The sequence below is a fragment of the Pteronotus mesoamericanus genome, unplaced genomic scaffold (assembly GCF_021234165.1).
Source record: "Pteronotus mesoamericanus isolate MK-2021 breed Mesoamerican mustached bat unplaced genomic scaffold, CSHL_Meso_final contig_24, whole genome shotgun sequence".
NCBI lineage: Eukaryota > Metazoa > Chordata > Mammalia > Chiroptera > Mormoopidae > Pteronotus > Pteronotus mesoamericanus.
The window spans coordinates 6,851,510-6,868,300 of NW_026555100.1; the positions used below are offsets into that span (position 1 = coordinate 6,851,510).

The 16,791-nt window shown below is 39.5% G+C and overlaps 1 protein-coding gene and 1 pseudogene across 5 annotated transcripts in view; one reads left to right on the forward strand and one right to left on the reverse strand.

Moving 5' to 3' along the window:
- ASCC1 (activating signal cointegrator 1 complex subunit 1) overlaps positions 1-16,791 on the forward strand; it is a 115,817-nt gene that overhangs the window by 7,998 nt on the left and 91,028 nt on the right. For all 5 annotated transcript variants that reach the window (XM_054572642.1, XM_054572639.1, XM_054572640.1 and 2 more), the window contains exons 4-5: positions 9,205-9,302; positions 15,205-15,383. In XM_054572642.1, coding sequence (XP_054428617.1) covers positions 9,205-9,302; positions 15,205-15,383 — 277 coding nt within the window. The remainder of the gene's footprint in view (positions 1-9,204; positions 9,303-15,204; positions 15,384-16,791) is intronic.
- LOC129069899 (40S ribosomal protein S2-like) lies at positions 7,859-8,716 on the reverse strand (annotated as a pseudogene).

Consider the following 16,791-nt stretch of genomic DNA (forward strand, 5'->3'; position numbering starts at 1 on the left):
TTTATGCCACTTTATTGTTCATAGTTTTGATCTTTTTCTTAAGTCCCTTTAACATTTTATATAATAATGGTATGGTGATAGTGAACTCCCTTAGTTTTTTCTTATTTGGGAAGCTCTTTCTCTGCCCTTTAATTCTAAATGATATCTTTGCTGGGTAGAGCAATCTTGGCTGTAGGTTCCTGCTTTTCATGACTTTGAACATCTGCTGACAATCCCTTCTAGCCTGCTAAGTATCTTTAGCAAAAACAGCTGACAGTCTTACGGGAAATGCCCTGTAGGTAACTAACTGCATTTCTCTCGCTGCTTTTAAGATTCTCTTTATCTTTAACCTTTGGCATTTTAATTATGATGTATCTTAGAGTTGCATCCATCTTGTTTGGGACTCTGTGCTATATGGGCTTGCAAGTCTATTTCCTTCACCAAATTAGGGAAGTTTTCTTTCATTAGTTTTTCAAATAGATTTCATTTTCTTGCTCTTTTTCTTCTTCTGGCACCCCTATGATGTGAATGATGGATCTCTTGACGTTTTCCCAGAGGCTGCTTATATTATCCTCATTTTTTTTTTGATTCTTGTTTCTTGTTCTGATTGGTGGTTTTTTTATTCCTTATGTTCCAAATTATAGATTTTTTTGTTATTTTCTATTTTATTGATTTCTACCATCATCTTTATTTCTTTTTTTAAAGTATATTTCATTGATTACACTACTAGAGTTGTCCCAATTTTTCTCCCTTTAACTCCCTCTGCCAGGTACCCGCTTTCCCCCAGCAAGGTTAATGTCTAATGTCCATGGGTTGTGCATATAAGTCTTGGCCTCTCCATTCCCTATTCTAAACTTAATATCCTCCTGTTTATTTTGTATCTACCAATTATGCTTCTTTATCCCTGTATCTTTTCCTCCATCCTCCCCGTTCCCCTTGCCACTGATAACCTTCCAAATGATCTCTGCATCTATGATTCCTTTCTTTTCTCGTTGTTTGCTTAGTTTGTTTCTGTTTTTTAGATTCAGTTGTTGATAGTTTTGAGTTTGTTGTCATTTTACTGTTCATAGTTTCTGATCTTCTTCTTTTTCTTAAGTAAATCCCTTTAACATTTTATATAATAATGGCTTTGTGATGTTGAATTCCTTTCTTTTTACCTTGCTGGTGAAGCACTTTATCTACCCTTCAATTCTAAATGATAGCTTTGTTGGATAGAGTAATCTTGGTTGTAGGTCCTTGCTTTTCATCACTTTGAATACTTCTTGCCAGTCCCTTCTTGCCTGAAAAGTTTCTTTTGAGAAATCAGCTGATACTCTTATGGGAACTCTTTGGTAGGTAACTCTCTGCTTTGCTCTTACTGCTTTTAAGATTCTCTCTTTATCTTTAACCTTTGGCATTCTAATTATGATGTGTCTTGCTGTGGTCCTCTTTGGGTCCAATTTGTTTGGGATTGTCTGTGTTTCCTGGGCTTGTATGTCTATTTCCTGTGCGAGATTAGGGAAGTTTTCTTTCATTAGTTTTTCAAATAAGTTTTTAATTTCTTGCACTTCCTTTTCTCGTTTCGGCATCCCTGTGATTTTAATGTTGGCCTTTTGGAGATGTTCCAGAATTTTTTTATTCTCTCTTCATTTTTTTGAATTCTTGTTTCTTCATTCTGTTCTGATTGACTGTCTATTTCTTCCTTGTGTTCCAAATCATTGACTTGACCCCTAGCTTCCTTCTCTTTACTGTTGTTTCACTGTGGATTTATATTTATTTGACTTAATGTAGCCTTCATTTCTGCCCTTATGTTTTTGCTGTACTCATGAGTTCTCTGAGCATACTGATATAACCAGTGTTTTGAACTTTGCATCTGTTAGGCTGGCTATGTCTGTTTCGTTTAGTTCTTTTTCTGGGGTTTTGTTCTGTTTTTTCATATGAGCCATGTTTGTTTGTCTTCTCAATTTGACAGCCTCCCTGTTTTTGTTTCTGTGTGTTAGGTAGAGGTGCCTTGACTCCCTGTCTTTATGCACCTGTTACGTTGTGTGGGGCAGTGCATTAGGTAATCTTGCCAGGGCGGAGCAACCTGCTTCATCTCTTTGTTGCTCTCTATGTGGGGGAGGGGTCCGAGAGGGGACAGTGCCACTGCCTGGCTGCTGGAGGCTTACTAGGTACTTGCCTTGTTTGTAGTCATTTCACCCACTTCCTGTATGTGACTGGTGCCTCTCTAGCTCTGGACCTCGTGCTGGTTCTTAGAGAGGGTGGATGTGTGTATGTTTTAGAACCATGTGGGCCCTTTAAATGGACTCTCCTGAGAGACCAGCAGTTTATTCTGCTGCCCCAACCCCCACTGGTTTTTACAGTGAGAAGTTATGAGGCTTTATTTCCTGGCTCTGGAACCCTGGGCTGTGTGGTCTGGCTTGGCGCTGGCATCACTTGCTCCCCAGGTGTCTCTCCTAATTTTTATCCACCGTTCATGAATGTGGGACCTCCCATTCCCTCGGCTGCTGTTGCCACTGCCTCACTGCTGCTGTCACACTGCGTCTTCTCCTCCCAGGCTCCCTGTCTCCGCCCCTAGTACTCACCTGGATGAATATAGCTTCTTTATATCCTTGGTGGTTTGACTTCCATACAGTTTCTGTTTTCTGGAAGTTCTGGGTGTTTTTTGTCTTGAGGTTAGTTGTGATCCTTCTTATGGTTGTGGAAGGAGGCAAAGCTTGTCTACATAAATCACTGTCTTGACCAGAAGCCCATCATCTTTGTTTTCCAAATCATAGATTTGATTCTAGGCTTCATCCACTCTACTGTTGTTTTCCTGTAAATTGTTCTTTATTTCAGTTAGTGAATCCTTCATTTCTGATTGGGTCTTTTTAATGCGGCTGAGGTCCTCATTAAGTTCCTTGAGCATCCTTATAACCAGTGTTTTGAACTCTGCATCTGATAGCTTATTTCTATTTCGTTTAGCTCTTTTTTTTAGAGGTTTGATCTCTTCTTTCAATTTGGGCCATGTTTCTTTGTCTTCTCATTTTGGCAGCCTCCCTTTGTTTCTCTGTATTGGGTAGAGCTGCTTTAGCTCTGTATCTTAGTAGTGTGGCCTAATATAGTAGGTGTCCTATAGGGTCCAGTAGCACAGCCTCTCCTGTCACTCCAGCTGGGTACTAAAGGTCAGCTTTATGTGGGCTGAGTACACCTTCCTCTTGTAGGTGAGCCTTGGTTGCTCTTGGCAGATCAATGGGAGGGATTTACCCAGGCCAGTCAGCTGCAAGGATTGGCTTTGACCACTGCCACCAGCCTCCACTCTCTATGGTGGATCAGCTGTCCAGGGGCAGGGTGATGGTGCTCTGATGTGGTATGTAGCTGTCCACCGGGCACACTGGCCCTGGCGTTTCCTGGGTGGTGCAGGTGAAGGTCACCCCCAACCTCTGTTTCACCCAGTGTCACCCGCCCTGAGGTGTAAAGCAATCTGTGATGGCTGCTTCTTGTTCTGGGTTTGGAAATTCTCAGGTGAAGCCAAGCTGTGAATCTAGGCTGGCTGCTGCTAGTGCTGGGCCTTGGGCTCACTAAAGCCAGCTCTTGCTTGTTTGAGAAGATTTAGGAAGTTGTGAAGCATGAGCCAAGACCAGGCATTCATATAGAAAAGCAGCTTGAGTGGGCCCATTACTTGGGTGGGGCAGAGTCTCTGGGGATCGCTGAGGTGGGTCAAACAGTGTTAGCCAGGTTGATGGAGTCTCAAACATGGTACCAACTTGCCTGTTCTCTTGTGGGGAGGGTTCAGAAAAGGGACAATGGCCTTTGCTTGCCTTGATGCCAGACACTTCACTTTCTTCTTGTATGCCATTGATGCCTTTGAAGCTGCTACCCCAGTGCTAGAGCTCAGAGGGTGTGAATCTTCGCAGGTGAGTCTGTGTGTGGATTCCTTAAGGGGAACTGGTTGGGGTTCAGCACTTTATTCCACTGACTTAATCCTCACTGGTGTTTGCAGCCAGAAGTTGTGGGGACTTATCTTCCTGGCACTGGAGCACTAGAACCCTGGGCTGGGGAGCCTAGTTGGGGCTAGCACTCCTTGCTCTTGACATTTCTTTCTGAATTCTTTTTTAAAAAATTTAATTTATTTAATTAATTTGATTTATCAATTTAATTTAATTTATTTGAGGGAGAAGGAGAGAGGGAAACATCAATGTGTGGTTGGCTCTCTCGCGCCCCCTACTGGGGAATCTGGCCTGCAACCCAGGCATGTGCCCTGTACTGGGAATCAAACTGGCAACCCTTTGGTTTGCCAGCTGGCACCCAGTCCACTGAGCCACATGAGCCATGGCATCCCTTCTAAATTTTTATACACCACACATGGTAAGGGATCAGCCCATTCCACATTTGTGCCCCTCCTACCAATCTGGATGGAAATGGTTTCTTTAATTCTGTAGTTGTCAGGCTTCCATTAAACTTGATTTCTAGTGGTTCTGAGTGATGGTGGTTCTGTATTTTAGTTGTAATTTTGATGTGGTTGTGCAAAGAGGCGAGCTGGGTCTGCCTATGCCTCCATCTTGACTGGAAGTCTCCTACTACATGTTTTCCTAACACCCTCTATTTTTCCTTTGTAGCATTTCTTAGTCTTGTGTTTATATTTACTTCTGTGCTATTTGATGTCTCCTCCACTAGATGGGAATCTTCTTGATGGTAGGCATGTGTCTTTTGCATTAGTCCCTAGCACTTATCAAAGACTGATATGCTTTTTCCAGGATCATCATTATAAATTGCTTGGAAATTTTGTTATCACTTCAATCTGTGCTTACTTGACCACCTTCTGTTCCCTGTTAACTACTAATGTGATTAGCTTATGTGCCTAACTGGCTTCTTTTGGGCTTACACCTCTGAAGATAGGCTGGTCTAGAAAGTCCATAAATTCTTTTTCTGTGTTGTACCACATGATTAGGTCTGTCCAGTCTTCTTTATGAGAGGAGATCTACAAATATGGAATCATATACCCTTAAGTTTTAAGAGGCAATCGTTTCATTTTCTTCAGCCTTGAGAGTATACTAAGATGCCTATTAAGGAAAAAATTCCTCTGGAATGTGGCCACATGGGAAACCAAATGTTAACTGTGACAGCCCACTTTCCTCTCAGGTTTCAGTGACATTTTCTTCTAAGAAACATTATTGGAGAAGTTCATGGCTCAGTTCCTGATAAAATCAATGTAACATATCTTATTTAATGTATATATCTGCTATAGCTAAAGTGGGTAAAAATTCCACAGATTTATGATTTCAACTTGATCTTTTAAATTCTGTTTCTTTTAATAACTGCTGTATCAGATGACTTGCATGTTAGATATTGATTCTGTTATATTCTAATTAATAGACAATATTTACTAGGAAAATTCTTATGAATCATTTCTGTAGGCTTATTAGGATCAAGGAAGAAATTATCTGGCCAAACTAATGTATAATCATAGCTTAATGGTGGTTAATACCTGTGTATGGATTCAATCTAATACTGTGGTTCTCAGCCCCAGGTGCATATTAGAACCACATGGTGAGCTTTAAAAACTCTTGCTATCTGGCTGCACCTCAGACCAACTGAATCAGAATCTTTGGAGCTGGACCCAGGTATCATTAGTTTTTTAAATACCCTAGGTGAGTTCATTGTAGACAAGATTGAGAACCACTCAATCTGGTAGGAATTTCCATTTATATATTTAATAAAACAGTCACACTTTTTCTGTGTATCTGCATTATTGTAGTGACTGTCTTAGACTTCCCATGTAAACCTCTTTTATGTCTGCCTGTATTCTTAATTGGGAGGATGCCGTTACAGGCTTTATGAAGATAGCATGGACTATACCGAGCTGTGTGCCAGTCACTGGGAGGCCCTTTTTATACATGAATACATTTATCTCTACAGGAACCTTAGGTATTATAGGCATTATTCGCTTCATTTTTATAAGTAAGGAAAAGGCTTGGCGTGGTTAAATGACTTACCCAAGGTTTGTTTGAGTCTAAAGCCTCTTTAACCCTCAACTGCTTCCCTTTCCAAGGTGAGTAGAAAATTAACACTTCGAGACAACTACTTCCTGTTGATAAGGTTGTCCACTAACAACAGGCTATCAAATAGGGGCCTGGTTGAAAGCACCCTTTAATGATAAGACCTGGAAAGACAAAATCCTGACAGAGTTTGTGCACTAGAATCTGTAGCCCAACACAGAAAAAAACAACATGTAAATTGGGGAGTTCTAATCCTTTTCTACACATCTTGTTTTTTTTTTAGAAGTGGCTTACTGTAATAGATTTTAATGGAAATAACTGGGCTTGGTTAGCCCATCTAAAAACAAATGGGCACTTAGAGCTGTCAGATGGCTATCATCAATAAATCAACAAACAGCAAGCATTGACAAGGATGTGGAGAAAAGGGAACCCTTCTGCACTGTTGGTGGGAATGCAAAATGGTACAGCCACTGTGGAAACAGTATGCAGGTTTCTCAAAAAATTAAAAATGGAATTGCCTTATGACCAAGCAATTCCATCTCTGAGTATGTATCTGAAGAAACTCAAAGCAATAATTTGAAAAGATACATGCATCCCTGTGTTCATTGCAGCATTATTTACAATAGCAAAGATGTGGAAGTGTCCCAAGTGCCCATCAGTAGACGAGTTGGTAAAATAGCTATGGTACATATATACAATGGAATATTACTTGGCTATAAAAAAGAATGAAATCTTACCATTTGTGACAATTTGGTTGGACCTACAGGATGTTATGCTGAGCGAAATAAGACAGGAAAACAAATATCATATGATTGCACTTATATATGGAATCTAAAGAAAAAAACACAAACAAAACAGAAATAGACTCATAGAGACAGAGAACAAACTGATGGATGACAGGAGAAGAGGTACAAATTGGTAGTTACAAAATAGTCACGGGGATGTAAAGTGCAGCAGAGGGAATATTATCAATAATATTCTAATAACTTTGAATGGTGCCAGGTGGAAACCTGAGATATAGGGGGACCACTGTGTAACGTATATGATTGTCTACCCACTATGCTGCAATCCTGAAACTAATATAAAATAATGAAAAAATTAGATGAAATTCACCGTTTTAGACATAGTCACTGATACTATGGGGTAGTATGTTGAAGTCATAGAAACCAAAGTACTGTTGATAATAAGGGATTTTTTTTTCTCTTTATAGTCCATTGATGGTCTCTTAGTGCTTTATAGACTTTGAAACTTCTCTCCTGGGATCCATTAATCTCATTCACTGTAACATATCTAATTACTATGGGTTCCAGAAAATAACCTTGGATTGTCAGAATTATTTATACTAGGGGGGCTAGGTAAGTAATGTAAATGAATCAATTAATAGATAGATGATCGAAGTGGAGTAGATAAAAGACAGAAGGGCATGATGAGAATAGTGATGAGATCATTCTCCATTTTTAGGGATGAGAGTAGGTTCCAGTCTGTTGTTGCCATGAATTGTCAGATCTTCTAATTTATCTAAACAACGTGGAAAGCTAAATTTTTAGGTAAAATTTATCAATTTTAGGTGAAATTTTCCAAATAAAATATGTCTATGTATTCAGCCTCCTGAGGTTTCTTGTTTACTCTGTGCTTTTTTTTTTAAAACACTTTTAATTCACTTTATTTTCTTTTTCTTTTTTTTAAAATTTTATTTATTTTCAGAGGCAGAGGAAGGGAGGGGGAAAAAGGGAGAGAAACATCGATGTGCAAGAAGAGATATATCAATCTGTTGCCTCTTGTATGCCCCCAACTGGGGACGTGGCCTGCAACCCAGGCATGTGCCCTGACTGGGAATCAAACTAGTGACCTTTTGGTTCACAGGCTGGAGCTCAATCCATGGAGCTGCACCCCCAAGGGCCACTTTATTTTCTTGTTTAAAATTATGTGGTAGCCACGGCTGGAGCCTGGGTTCTGTGCACAGAAATTCTTGTGTGGGTCTTTACAAGATGGTCAGTGAGTTTCTGATAGGGACACTTGGTGAACACAGTCTCTTTCCAGAGGTCAGGAATGAGATAGCTGTAGGTCTTAGAGATGGCATCAAAGGTGCCTTGGTGAAGTTGCCCAGGGTGGCAGTGTAGTCCCTGGCTGAGGTGTAGCAGTTGTGGCTACTGGCCATCATCCGTAGCTTCTTGGACACGGGCTGAGATGATGTCTGTATCCCTGAGGGCAGGGATGAGGTGCCCCAGCACAGAACCACAGGAACTGGTCACCTTGCAAGGTGTGGTGTGGCGCTGGCTAATCTTGTTCCTCTAGTAGCCACACCGCACAGGGACAATAGAGAGTTTGGCCAGCTTGATGGCTCCATGGATGGCAATGGCCACTTCCTTTGAGCACTTAAGACCCAGACCTATATGTTCATTGTAGTTACCAATGGTGACAGAGGCCTTGAACTGGGTCCTCTGGCCAGCATGTGTCTGCTTTTGCATGGGCATGATCTTCAAAACCTCATCCTGAAGGATGCCTTTATGAAAAAGTCAATGATCTCAGATTCCTTGATGGGCAGGGAGAAGAGAGAGATCTCCTCCAGAGACTTGATCTTCATGTCCTTGACCAGGCAGCCTAGCTTGGTTTGGCCTTGCCTCTGTGAGCTCTGTGGCATCGACCCCCAACCCTGACCCTAGCTCTGACCTAGGCCCCCTGATGCCACTGCCAAATCCTTCATGGAAACTGCAGCACCCTCCTATTCCAGGGCCCCCGAGGCTTGGGGACCCTCCTGTAGCACGTGCATCATTCGCCATTTGGTGTTTCCTTGGAAAAAAAGCTACTCTCTGTGCTTTTGAATCTATCCTGAACGGTGAACTCTGCTCTTTGCCATGCCCTTTAGCCTTATTTAATTGTATAGTTAATTTGTTCTCCGAAAGGACAGGGTTCTCTCCCTCTCAAACTGTAGTCCCATTGGTCGCTAAATTGCCTTTTGCCAACTTTCCTTTCACTGAACTGCAGACCCAGATTTTGAGAAGCAAACAGGTATTGGACATAGTTATTACCAGTAAATCTTTATATTGAATTGGGCTATAGGACATCAATTTGTCAATGAGTGTAATGCTGCATCTTCTGTAAAGCTATATGACGTTCAGGTTCCTCCACAGATAGTGAGCTTTTACTGAAGCACTTTTCTGTAAGGGAGAATCTCTGGCTACATAAGATTTAAACATGATGCAGTTCTTTATTTTAGTAGTTTTTTGCTTAATCTCCTTCTAATAATTAATTTTTCTTTATATTATAGGCATATAGTTGGAAAGAGAGGGGACACTAGGAAGAAACTAGAAGTGGAGACCAAAACTTCTATTAGTATTCCTAAACCTGGACAAGAAGGAGAAATTGGTGAGACCCAGTATATATGTTATATGCGCAATCATTTTTGCATGTGTATGGAATAACATAACCCATCCAAGGTGTTTAGTGACTATTTTCTTTATGAGGTTGTATAGCTGTTCACCTTTTTATGATATATTAGTATCAATCTCCCAAATGAGGAAAGATGTGGTTAAACAACCTTATCAAGATTGAGTACCTGGGCCTTCATGTTGTACTTTAGCATGAACTGAGGGGATAAAGCTTCTGGATTTTGTTGTGATTAGGTTTCTTTTACACTGTAGTAGCTTGTAATGGAGTTTGTGAATTGTTTCAAGTTAGAATTAGAGAAAACCAATGAGACCTACAGATTTGAAATAAAGTTCAGCCCTCCATGAGTGTTTCCTTGTTTTTACCTTGCTTTGTAGACTGTGAATAATGATTAAAATACCAACCTGATTCAAATAACTGCTGAGGCTAGGAAAAATGGTTTGATAATATAAAATAAGTCAGAAAGTGTCTGAATCAAACATCGGTGTGAACCAAAGGCACATACTTGTGTTATAAAACAACTTTGAGTGAGGGGCATTGTAGGGACAAATTTTTTTTTTTTTTTTGAGAGAGAGGAAAGAAGGGAGAAAGTGAGAAAGAAAAACATCAATGTGTGAGAGAAACATTGAGTGGGTTGCCCATTGCACGTGCCTCAACTGGGGACCAGGCCTGCAACCCAGGCATGTTCCCTAATGGGAATCAAACCAGTGACCCTTTGCTTTGCAGGATGATGTCCAACCTACTGTGCCACACTGGTCAGGGTGGGACAAAAATTTTTAAAAACTCATCCTATGCCCTGGCTGATGTGGCTCAGTGGATTGAGCACTGGTTTGCGAACCAAGGGGTTGCTGGTTCAATTCTCAGTTAGGGCACATGCCTGGGTTGCAGGCTGCGTCCCCGGTTGGGGGAATGTGAGAGGCCACCACACATTGATGTTTCTCTTCCTCTCTTTCTCCCTCCCTTACCCCTGTTTAAAAATAAATAAATAAAATCTTAAAAAAGAAAAACTCATCCTAAAACTATAGGACTTATAAAAAATCAACTAAGTTCAGTAGCCTCCAATAATCTGTTTTCCATAAACACCCATAGACTATTGTTTTAGAAGAAAAAATTAGTAGTACTCATCATATTTTGTGCTACATAAGAACAATCATTGTATCAGATAAATAACAGTTGACTTTAGAGCAGCGCTGTCCTAAAGAGCTTTTTGTGATGATGGGTATGTTATATGTCTACATTGTCCAGCAGTCACTAGTCACATGTAACTATGAATACTTGAAATGTCACAAGTGTGACAAGAACTGAATTTTTAATTCTACTTAATTGTAATGCATTTAACTTTTAGTTCAACGAGGTGCTTGTGGGCTCCTGTATTGGACAGCACAGTATTAGAGTTTTCCCTAGCCTCTTGCCAGCTTCAGTAACCTCAAGCATAAGAACTTTAACGACATTTATAAAGGATTTTATTAAAATAAATATTCAGTTCATTAGAATTACAAATCTTAAAAAACGTGGCTCTTAAGCTTTAAAGTTAAAACTACAAATATTGAAGTATTTTATGATGGCATTTAAGCTTATTTAACTAGCCCTGGCCAGGTGGCTCAGTTGGTTGGAGCATCATCCTGTAAAACAAGAGGTTGCCTGTTCGATTCCTGGTCAGAGCACATACCTAGGTTGCTGGTTTAATCCCTGGTTAGGGCAGGTACAGGAGGCAACCTATCAGTGTTTCTCTCTCACATTGATGTTTCTCTCTCTCCCTCTCTCTTTCTCCCTTCCTCTTTCTCTAAAAACAATGAACGTGTCCTCAGGCGAGGTTTAAAAAAAGTAAGCTTATTTAACTACTTTTTTCCTAATTTTAAAATTATTATATGCTTTAAAAACGGAAGCTTGCAGAAATTATATATAGTAGGTATAAAGGGAAATTGTTTGTAATAGCCCCAGACCTAATTGCTATTGGCAATTGAATATGTTCCCAATTTTTGCTATTTATGTAGTAACAAAAATAATTTTTTAAAATATATTTTATTGATTATGCTATTACAATTGTCCCAGTTTTTCCCCTTTGCTCCCCTCCAGCCAGTGCCCCCATTCACTCAAGCAGCCCCCCAACCCCTTAGTTCGTGTCCACGGGTCATGCATATAAGTTCTTTGGCTACTGCATTACCTATGCTATTCTTATCCCCCTGTCTATTTTGTACCTACCAATTTGTGCCTCTTAATCCCTGCACCTTTTCCCCCGATTCTTCCCTCTCCCCTTCCCTGCTGATAACCCTCCATGTGATCATCATATCTATGCTTCTGTTCCTGTTCTGCTTGTTTGCTTAGTTTGTTATTTGGATTCAATTATTAATAGTTGAGAATTTATTGCCATTTTAATGTTCATTGTTTTGATATTCTTTTTCTTTTATAATGTCTGTTAGCATTTCCTATAATAAAGGCTTGGTGATGATGAACTTCTTTGTTTTTACCTTGTCTGGGAAGAACTTTATGCCTTTCCATTCTAAATGATAGCTTTGCGGTATAGAGTAATGTAGGTTGTAGGTATTTGCTTTTCTTCACTTTGAATAAGCTGATAGTCTTATGGAAACTCTTCTGTAGGTAACTCTCTGCTTTTCTCTTGCTGTTTTTAAGGTTCTTTCTTTATCTTTAACCTTTGGCATTTTAATTATGATGTGTCTTGGTGTGATTCTCTTTGGGTCCAATTTGTTTGGGACTGTGTGTTTTTTCTGGACTTGTATGTCTATTCCCTTCACCAAATTAGGGAAGTTTTCTTTCATTATTTTTTCAAATAAGTTTTCAATTTCTTGCTCTTCCTCCTCTCCTTCAGGCACCCTTATCATTTAGATATTGGTATGTTTAAAGTTTTCCCAGAGGTTCCTAAAACTCCTGTTTTTTTAAATTCTTTTTTCTTCTTGCTGTTCTGATTGAATGCTTTTTCCTTCCTATGTTTCAAGTCATTGATTTGATTCTCAGGTTCCTTCCCTCCACTCTTGGTTCCCTTATTTCGCTTAACGCAACCTTCATTTCCACCTGATGTTCTTTTTTATGGCATTGAAGTACCCAGTGAGTTCCTGGAGCATCCTGATAACCAGTGTTTGAACTGTGCATCTGATAGGTTGCTTATCTCCATTTCATTTAGTTCTTTTCTGGAGTTTTGTTCTTTTCTTTCATTTGGGCCATATTTCTTTGTCTTTTCATTTTGGCAGCTTCCCTGTGTTTCTGTGTGTTAGGTGGAGCTGCTTTGACTCCCTGTCTTAGCACACTTGTTAAGTTGTATGGGGCGGAGCCTTAGGTAATCGTCAGGGCTGGGCAACCTGTGTCACTGCTCTATTGCTCTGTGTTGGGAATGGCTTGCAGAGTGGACTGTGCTGCTCCCTAGCATCTGGAGTGTTACCTGGGGGAAGCTGTCTACCCACTTGTACTTCACTTTCTCCTCATGTGCCACTGGTGCCCTTCCAGCTATTGCCCTGGTGCTGAATCCCAGAGAGGGTGGGTCTGTGTGAGTCCTGTCTGTTGAGTGCCCTTTAAGAGGATGCAGTTTCTTCCGTTGCCCCAACCCCCACTGGTTTTTACAGCCAGAAGTTATGGGGACTTATCTTCCTGGTGTTGGAATCCTGGGCTGGGTGATTGGACTAGGGCTGGGATCCCTCGTTCCCAAGTTACCCCTCCTGTTTTTTATCTATCACATGTGGTTTGGGGACGGCCTGTTCCTGTCTCCGGACTTCTTTCTGCCACTCTGCCTCTCTGAGACTCTCTGCGTCGTGGCCCCTCTTGCCCGTCCGGATGAGTGTGGCTTCTTTAAATCCTTTATTGTTGGACTTCCACATAACTTGATTTTCTGAAAATTCTGGGTGATACTTGTTTTGTAGCGTAGGTTATTTTTTGCTATAGTTGATGCGCGGAGGCGAGGAGTTTTGACCTGTGTCTCCATACTGACTGGAAGTCCCATATAATCATTTTTATAATATGGTATAAGTGTGGAGACCTTAGCCATTTTAAGATACCGAGTCATTGCAAAATCTATCCAGAAAAGAGTAGGTAGTGTAAAGATTAGATTTTGATTTAGAAAGCACAGGTATTTCAGTGTGAAAAATGAATGTTTCTTATTGTTAAAAGGAAGAATTTGGTGGAACTAATTTAATTGAAAAACAAGAGGATAAACTGGCTTATTGGATCTTGTAGGGAAGTAAAGTGTATGGAAAAATAAAATTTATTGGTTAGAGTAAATTAAGTTGTGAAACCAAGAATGCTGTTGCATTGGTGTGATATTTACTGCCACTTATTCATTTTCTATTGCCTCTCCTTAGTTAGAGAGCCTGGAGAAGGAAATGATCTAGTAGTAGGTTTTAATTTGTCCTCTCGACATAAAATTTACCGTTTTCACCATTTTTAATATTGAATTCAGGAGTATTTAGTACATAATACAGTGTTATGCAACCATCACCACTATTTAGTTTTAGAATATTTTTTATCACCCCAAAAGGAAAACCCATATCCATTAAGCCAGGTGTTGAACCTGTGGCCCTTGGGCTGCATGCAGCCCAGGATGGCTGTGAACGCAGCCCAACACAAAATGGTAAATTTACTTAAAATATTATGAGATTTTTTGTTATTATGTGTGGCCCAAAACAACTCTTCTTCTTTCAGTGTGGCACAAAGACACCAAAAGGTTGGATACCCCTGTAAGCAGTTATTTTCCATTCCTTCCTACCCCCAGTGTTTGTGTACCACCAATCTGCTTTTTGTCTTTGAATGTTCCTGTTCTGGATATTTCCTGTAAATGGAAACATACATAAAATATGTGGCTTTTTTGTTTTCTCTATTACTTAGTATAATGTTTTCATATTCATCAATATTTTTGCATTCATTGGGTCTTCATTCCTTTTTTTTTGGCTGAGTAATACTCCATTGTATGGAGATACCACATTTTGTTTTTCTGTTTATCAGCTGATGGACATTTGTATTGTTTCCACCTTTGGTACTGTGAAAAAACTGCTGTGAACATTTGTGTGCAAGTTTTTTTGAACACCTGTTTTTACTTCTTTTGGGTTTCTATCTAGGTGTGGAATTGCTGGGTCATGTGGTGATTCCTTTTTAACTTTTTAAGGAACTGCCAAACTTTTTCATAGCAGCTACATCATTTTACATTCCCACCAACAAGGCATGAGGGTTTACTTTGTACCTTTTGAATTAATTTTTCTAGTTTATTAGCTGGTCTTTAAGGATATTCTATTTTTAGCCCTGGCTGGGCTGCTCAGTTGGTTGAAGGGTCATCCTGATATGCCAATGTTGTGGGTTCAGTCTCCGGTCAGGGTACATACTAAAATCAACCAATGAATACATGAATAAGTATAACAACAAATCGATGTTTCTGTCTCTCTATCTTTTCCCTATCTCTCTCTATAATCAATTTTTAAAAAACCATTAAGCCCTGATTAGTATGGCTTGGTTGGGCATCGTCCTTCTTGCAAAGCAAAAGGTTACCAGTTTGATCCCCGGTGAGGGCTCATACCTGGGTTGCGGTTTCGGTCCCTGGTCTGGGCCTGTGCAAGAGGCAGCTGGTCAATTGATTGATCCATCGATGCTTATCTCTGATGTTGATGTTTCTCTCCCTCTCTTTCTCCCTCCCTTCCCCCATTTAAAAATAAAGAAATAAAATCTTTAAAAAAAACCATTAAGTTAAACAAAAAGGATATTGTTTTTAGACCTCATTCTACTTAGATTGAATTCATTTTAAGTTTCTTACATTTGGTACTATCCCCTGTTCAGAATTATATACATATTCAGGACAGCTCCCCACAGATGACAGTATCAAGAGGTCATCTGTCTTACTAACATTTGATGATCCTTGAGTACGTTAACACTTTTTTTTTATTTGCAGTAATCACTGGCCAGCATCGAAGTGGTGTAATTTCAGCCCGAACTCGGATTGATGTTCTTCTGCTCACTTTTAGAAGAAAGCAGCCTTTCACACACTTCCTTGCCTTTTTCCTCAATGAAGTTGAGGTTCAGGAACGATTTGTGAAGTTCCAGGAGGAAGTACTGGAGAAGTGCTCCATGGTAAGCAGCAAACAAAACAAAGCAAAAAGTTTAAAAGAAAATGATGAGTACAAAAATGGTTCCTAATTCAAACAATAGATACAAATCTCTTCTACTGAAAAAGGTAACCATTTCTGATGGTTTCTTTTAATTCTGAGATGAAAGAAAATGTATAGTCATATCAGCACTATATATTACTGAAATATTATTCAAAAATTTTAAGATACAGAAGAATCATCTTAATATCACGGTATCCTGTACCTTGTGGATGGCAATGTTAATGAGATGCCACCTTGAGACAGTCAGGGCTTATTTGGGGTTAGTAACAAAAAACAAATTTGCATATGACATTTTTATACTTATGTAACAGTGAAATGCTTGTGACTGGGATAATAGGTAATTTAGATTAGAAAGTAAGTTTTAAAATTCCTTTGGATATACTTTTTGGTAATTTAAAGAAATATTGATTTTTTAAAAGATTTTATTTATTTTTATAGAGAGGGTGAGGGAGAAACATCAATGTATGGTTGCCTCTCTAGCGCCCCCCTACTGGGGACCTGGCCCATGACCCAGGCATGTACCCTGTCTGGGAATTGAACCAGCAACCCCCTTTGGTTCACAGGCCGGTGGCAGTCAATCCACTGAGCCTTACCAGCCAAGGCATGATTTTTTTAAAATTATGAAATTAGTACATACTTATTATAGAAAATTAAGAAAATAGAGCAAGGATTAATAAAAAGTCAACCATATTTTACCACTGACAGATAATACTGTTATATGTGTACACACATACATTAAAAAAGTATGTCTTGTATATGGTTTTATATCCTGTTTTCTTTGAATTTAACAATATACCATGATTATTTTGTCATTGAGACTGAGAAGGAAAATACAGTAGTGATTACTAAAATAACGATCTGATTTCAATAACTGCTCAGGGTGACTTGATTTTTAATGGCTGTGTGCTATTCTGTTAAAGGAATGTACAATAATTTATTTACTCTTTATTCTATTTTTTATGATAAATAATGATGAGTATTCTTCTGTACTAGTGTAATTACTTTTTATTAAAAACATTAAAAAATTTTTTATTTATTTTAGAGAGGGAGGAGGGAGGGAGAAAAAGAGGGAGAGAAACATCATTGTGTGGTTCCTTCTCAAAATGCCCCCCAACCGGGGACCTGGCCTGCAACCAAGACATGTGCCCTGACTGGGAGTCAAACCAGTGACCCTTTGGTTCTCAGGCTGGCACTCAATCTACTGAGCCATACCAACCATGGTTATGTACAGTTTTTAAAGTAAACATAATTTTCATTTCTTTAAAGTGAATATTCAGCAGTGAGATTGCTGGGATATGTGATAGGTATATGTTTAACTTTATGAGAAACTGACAAACTGTTTTTCAGAATGCCTGTACCATTTTGCATTC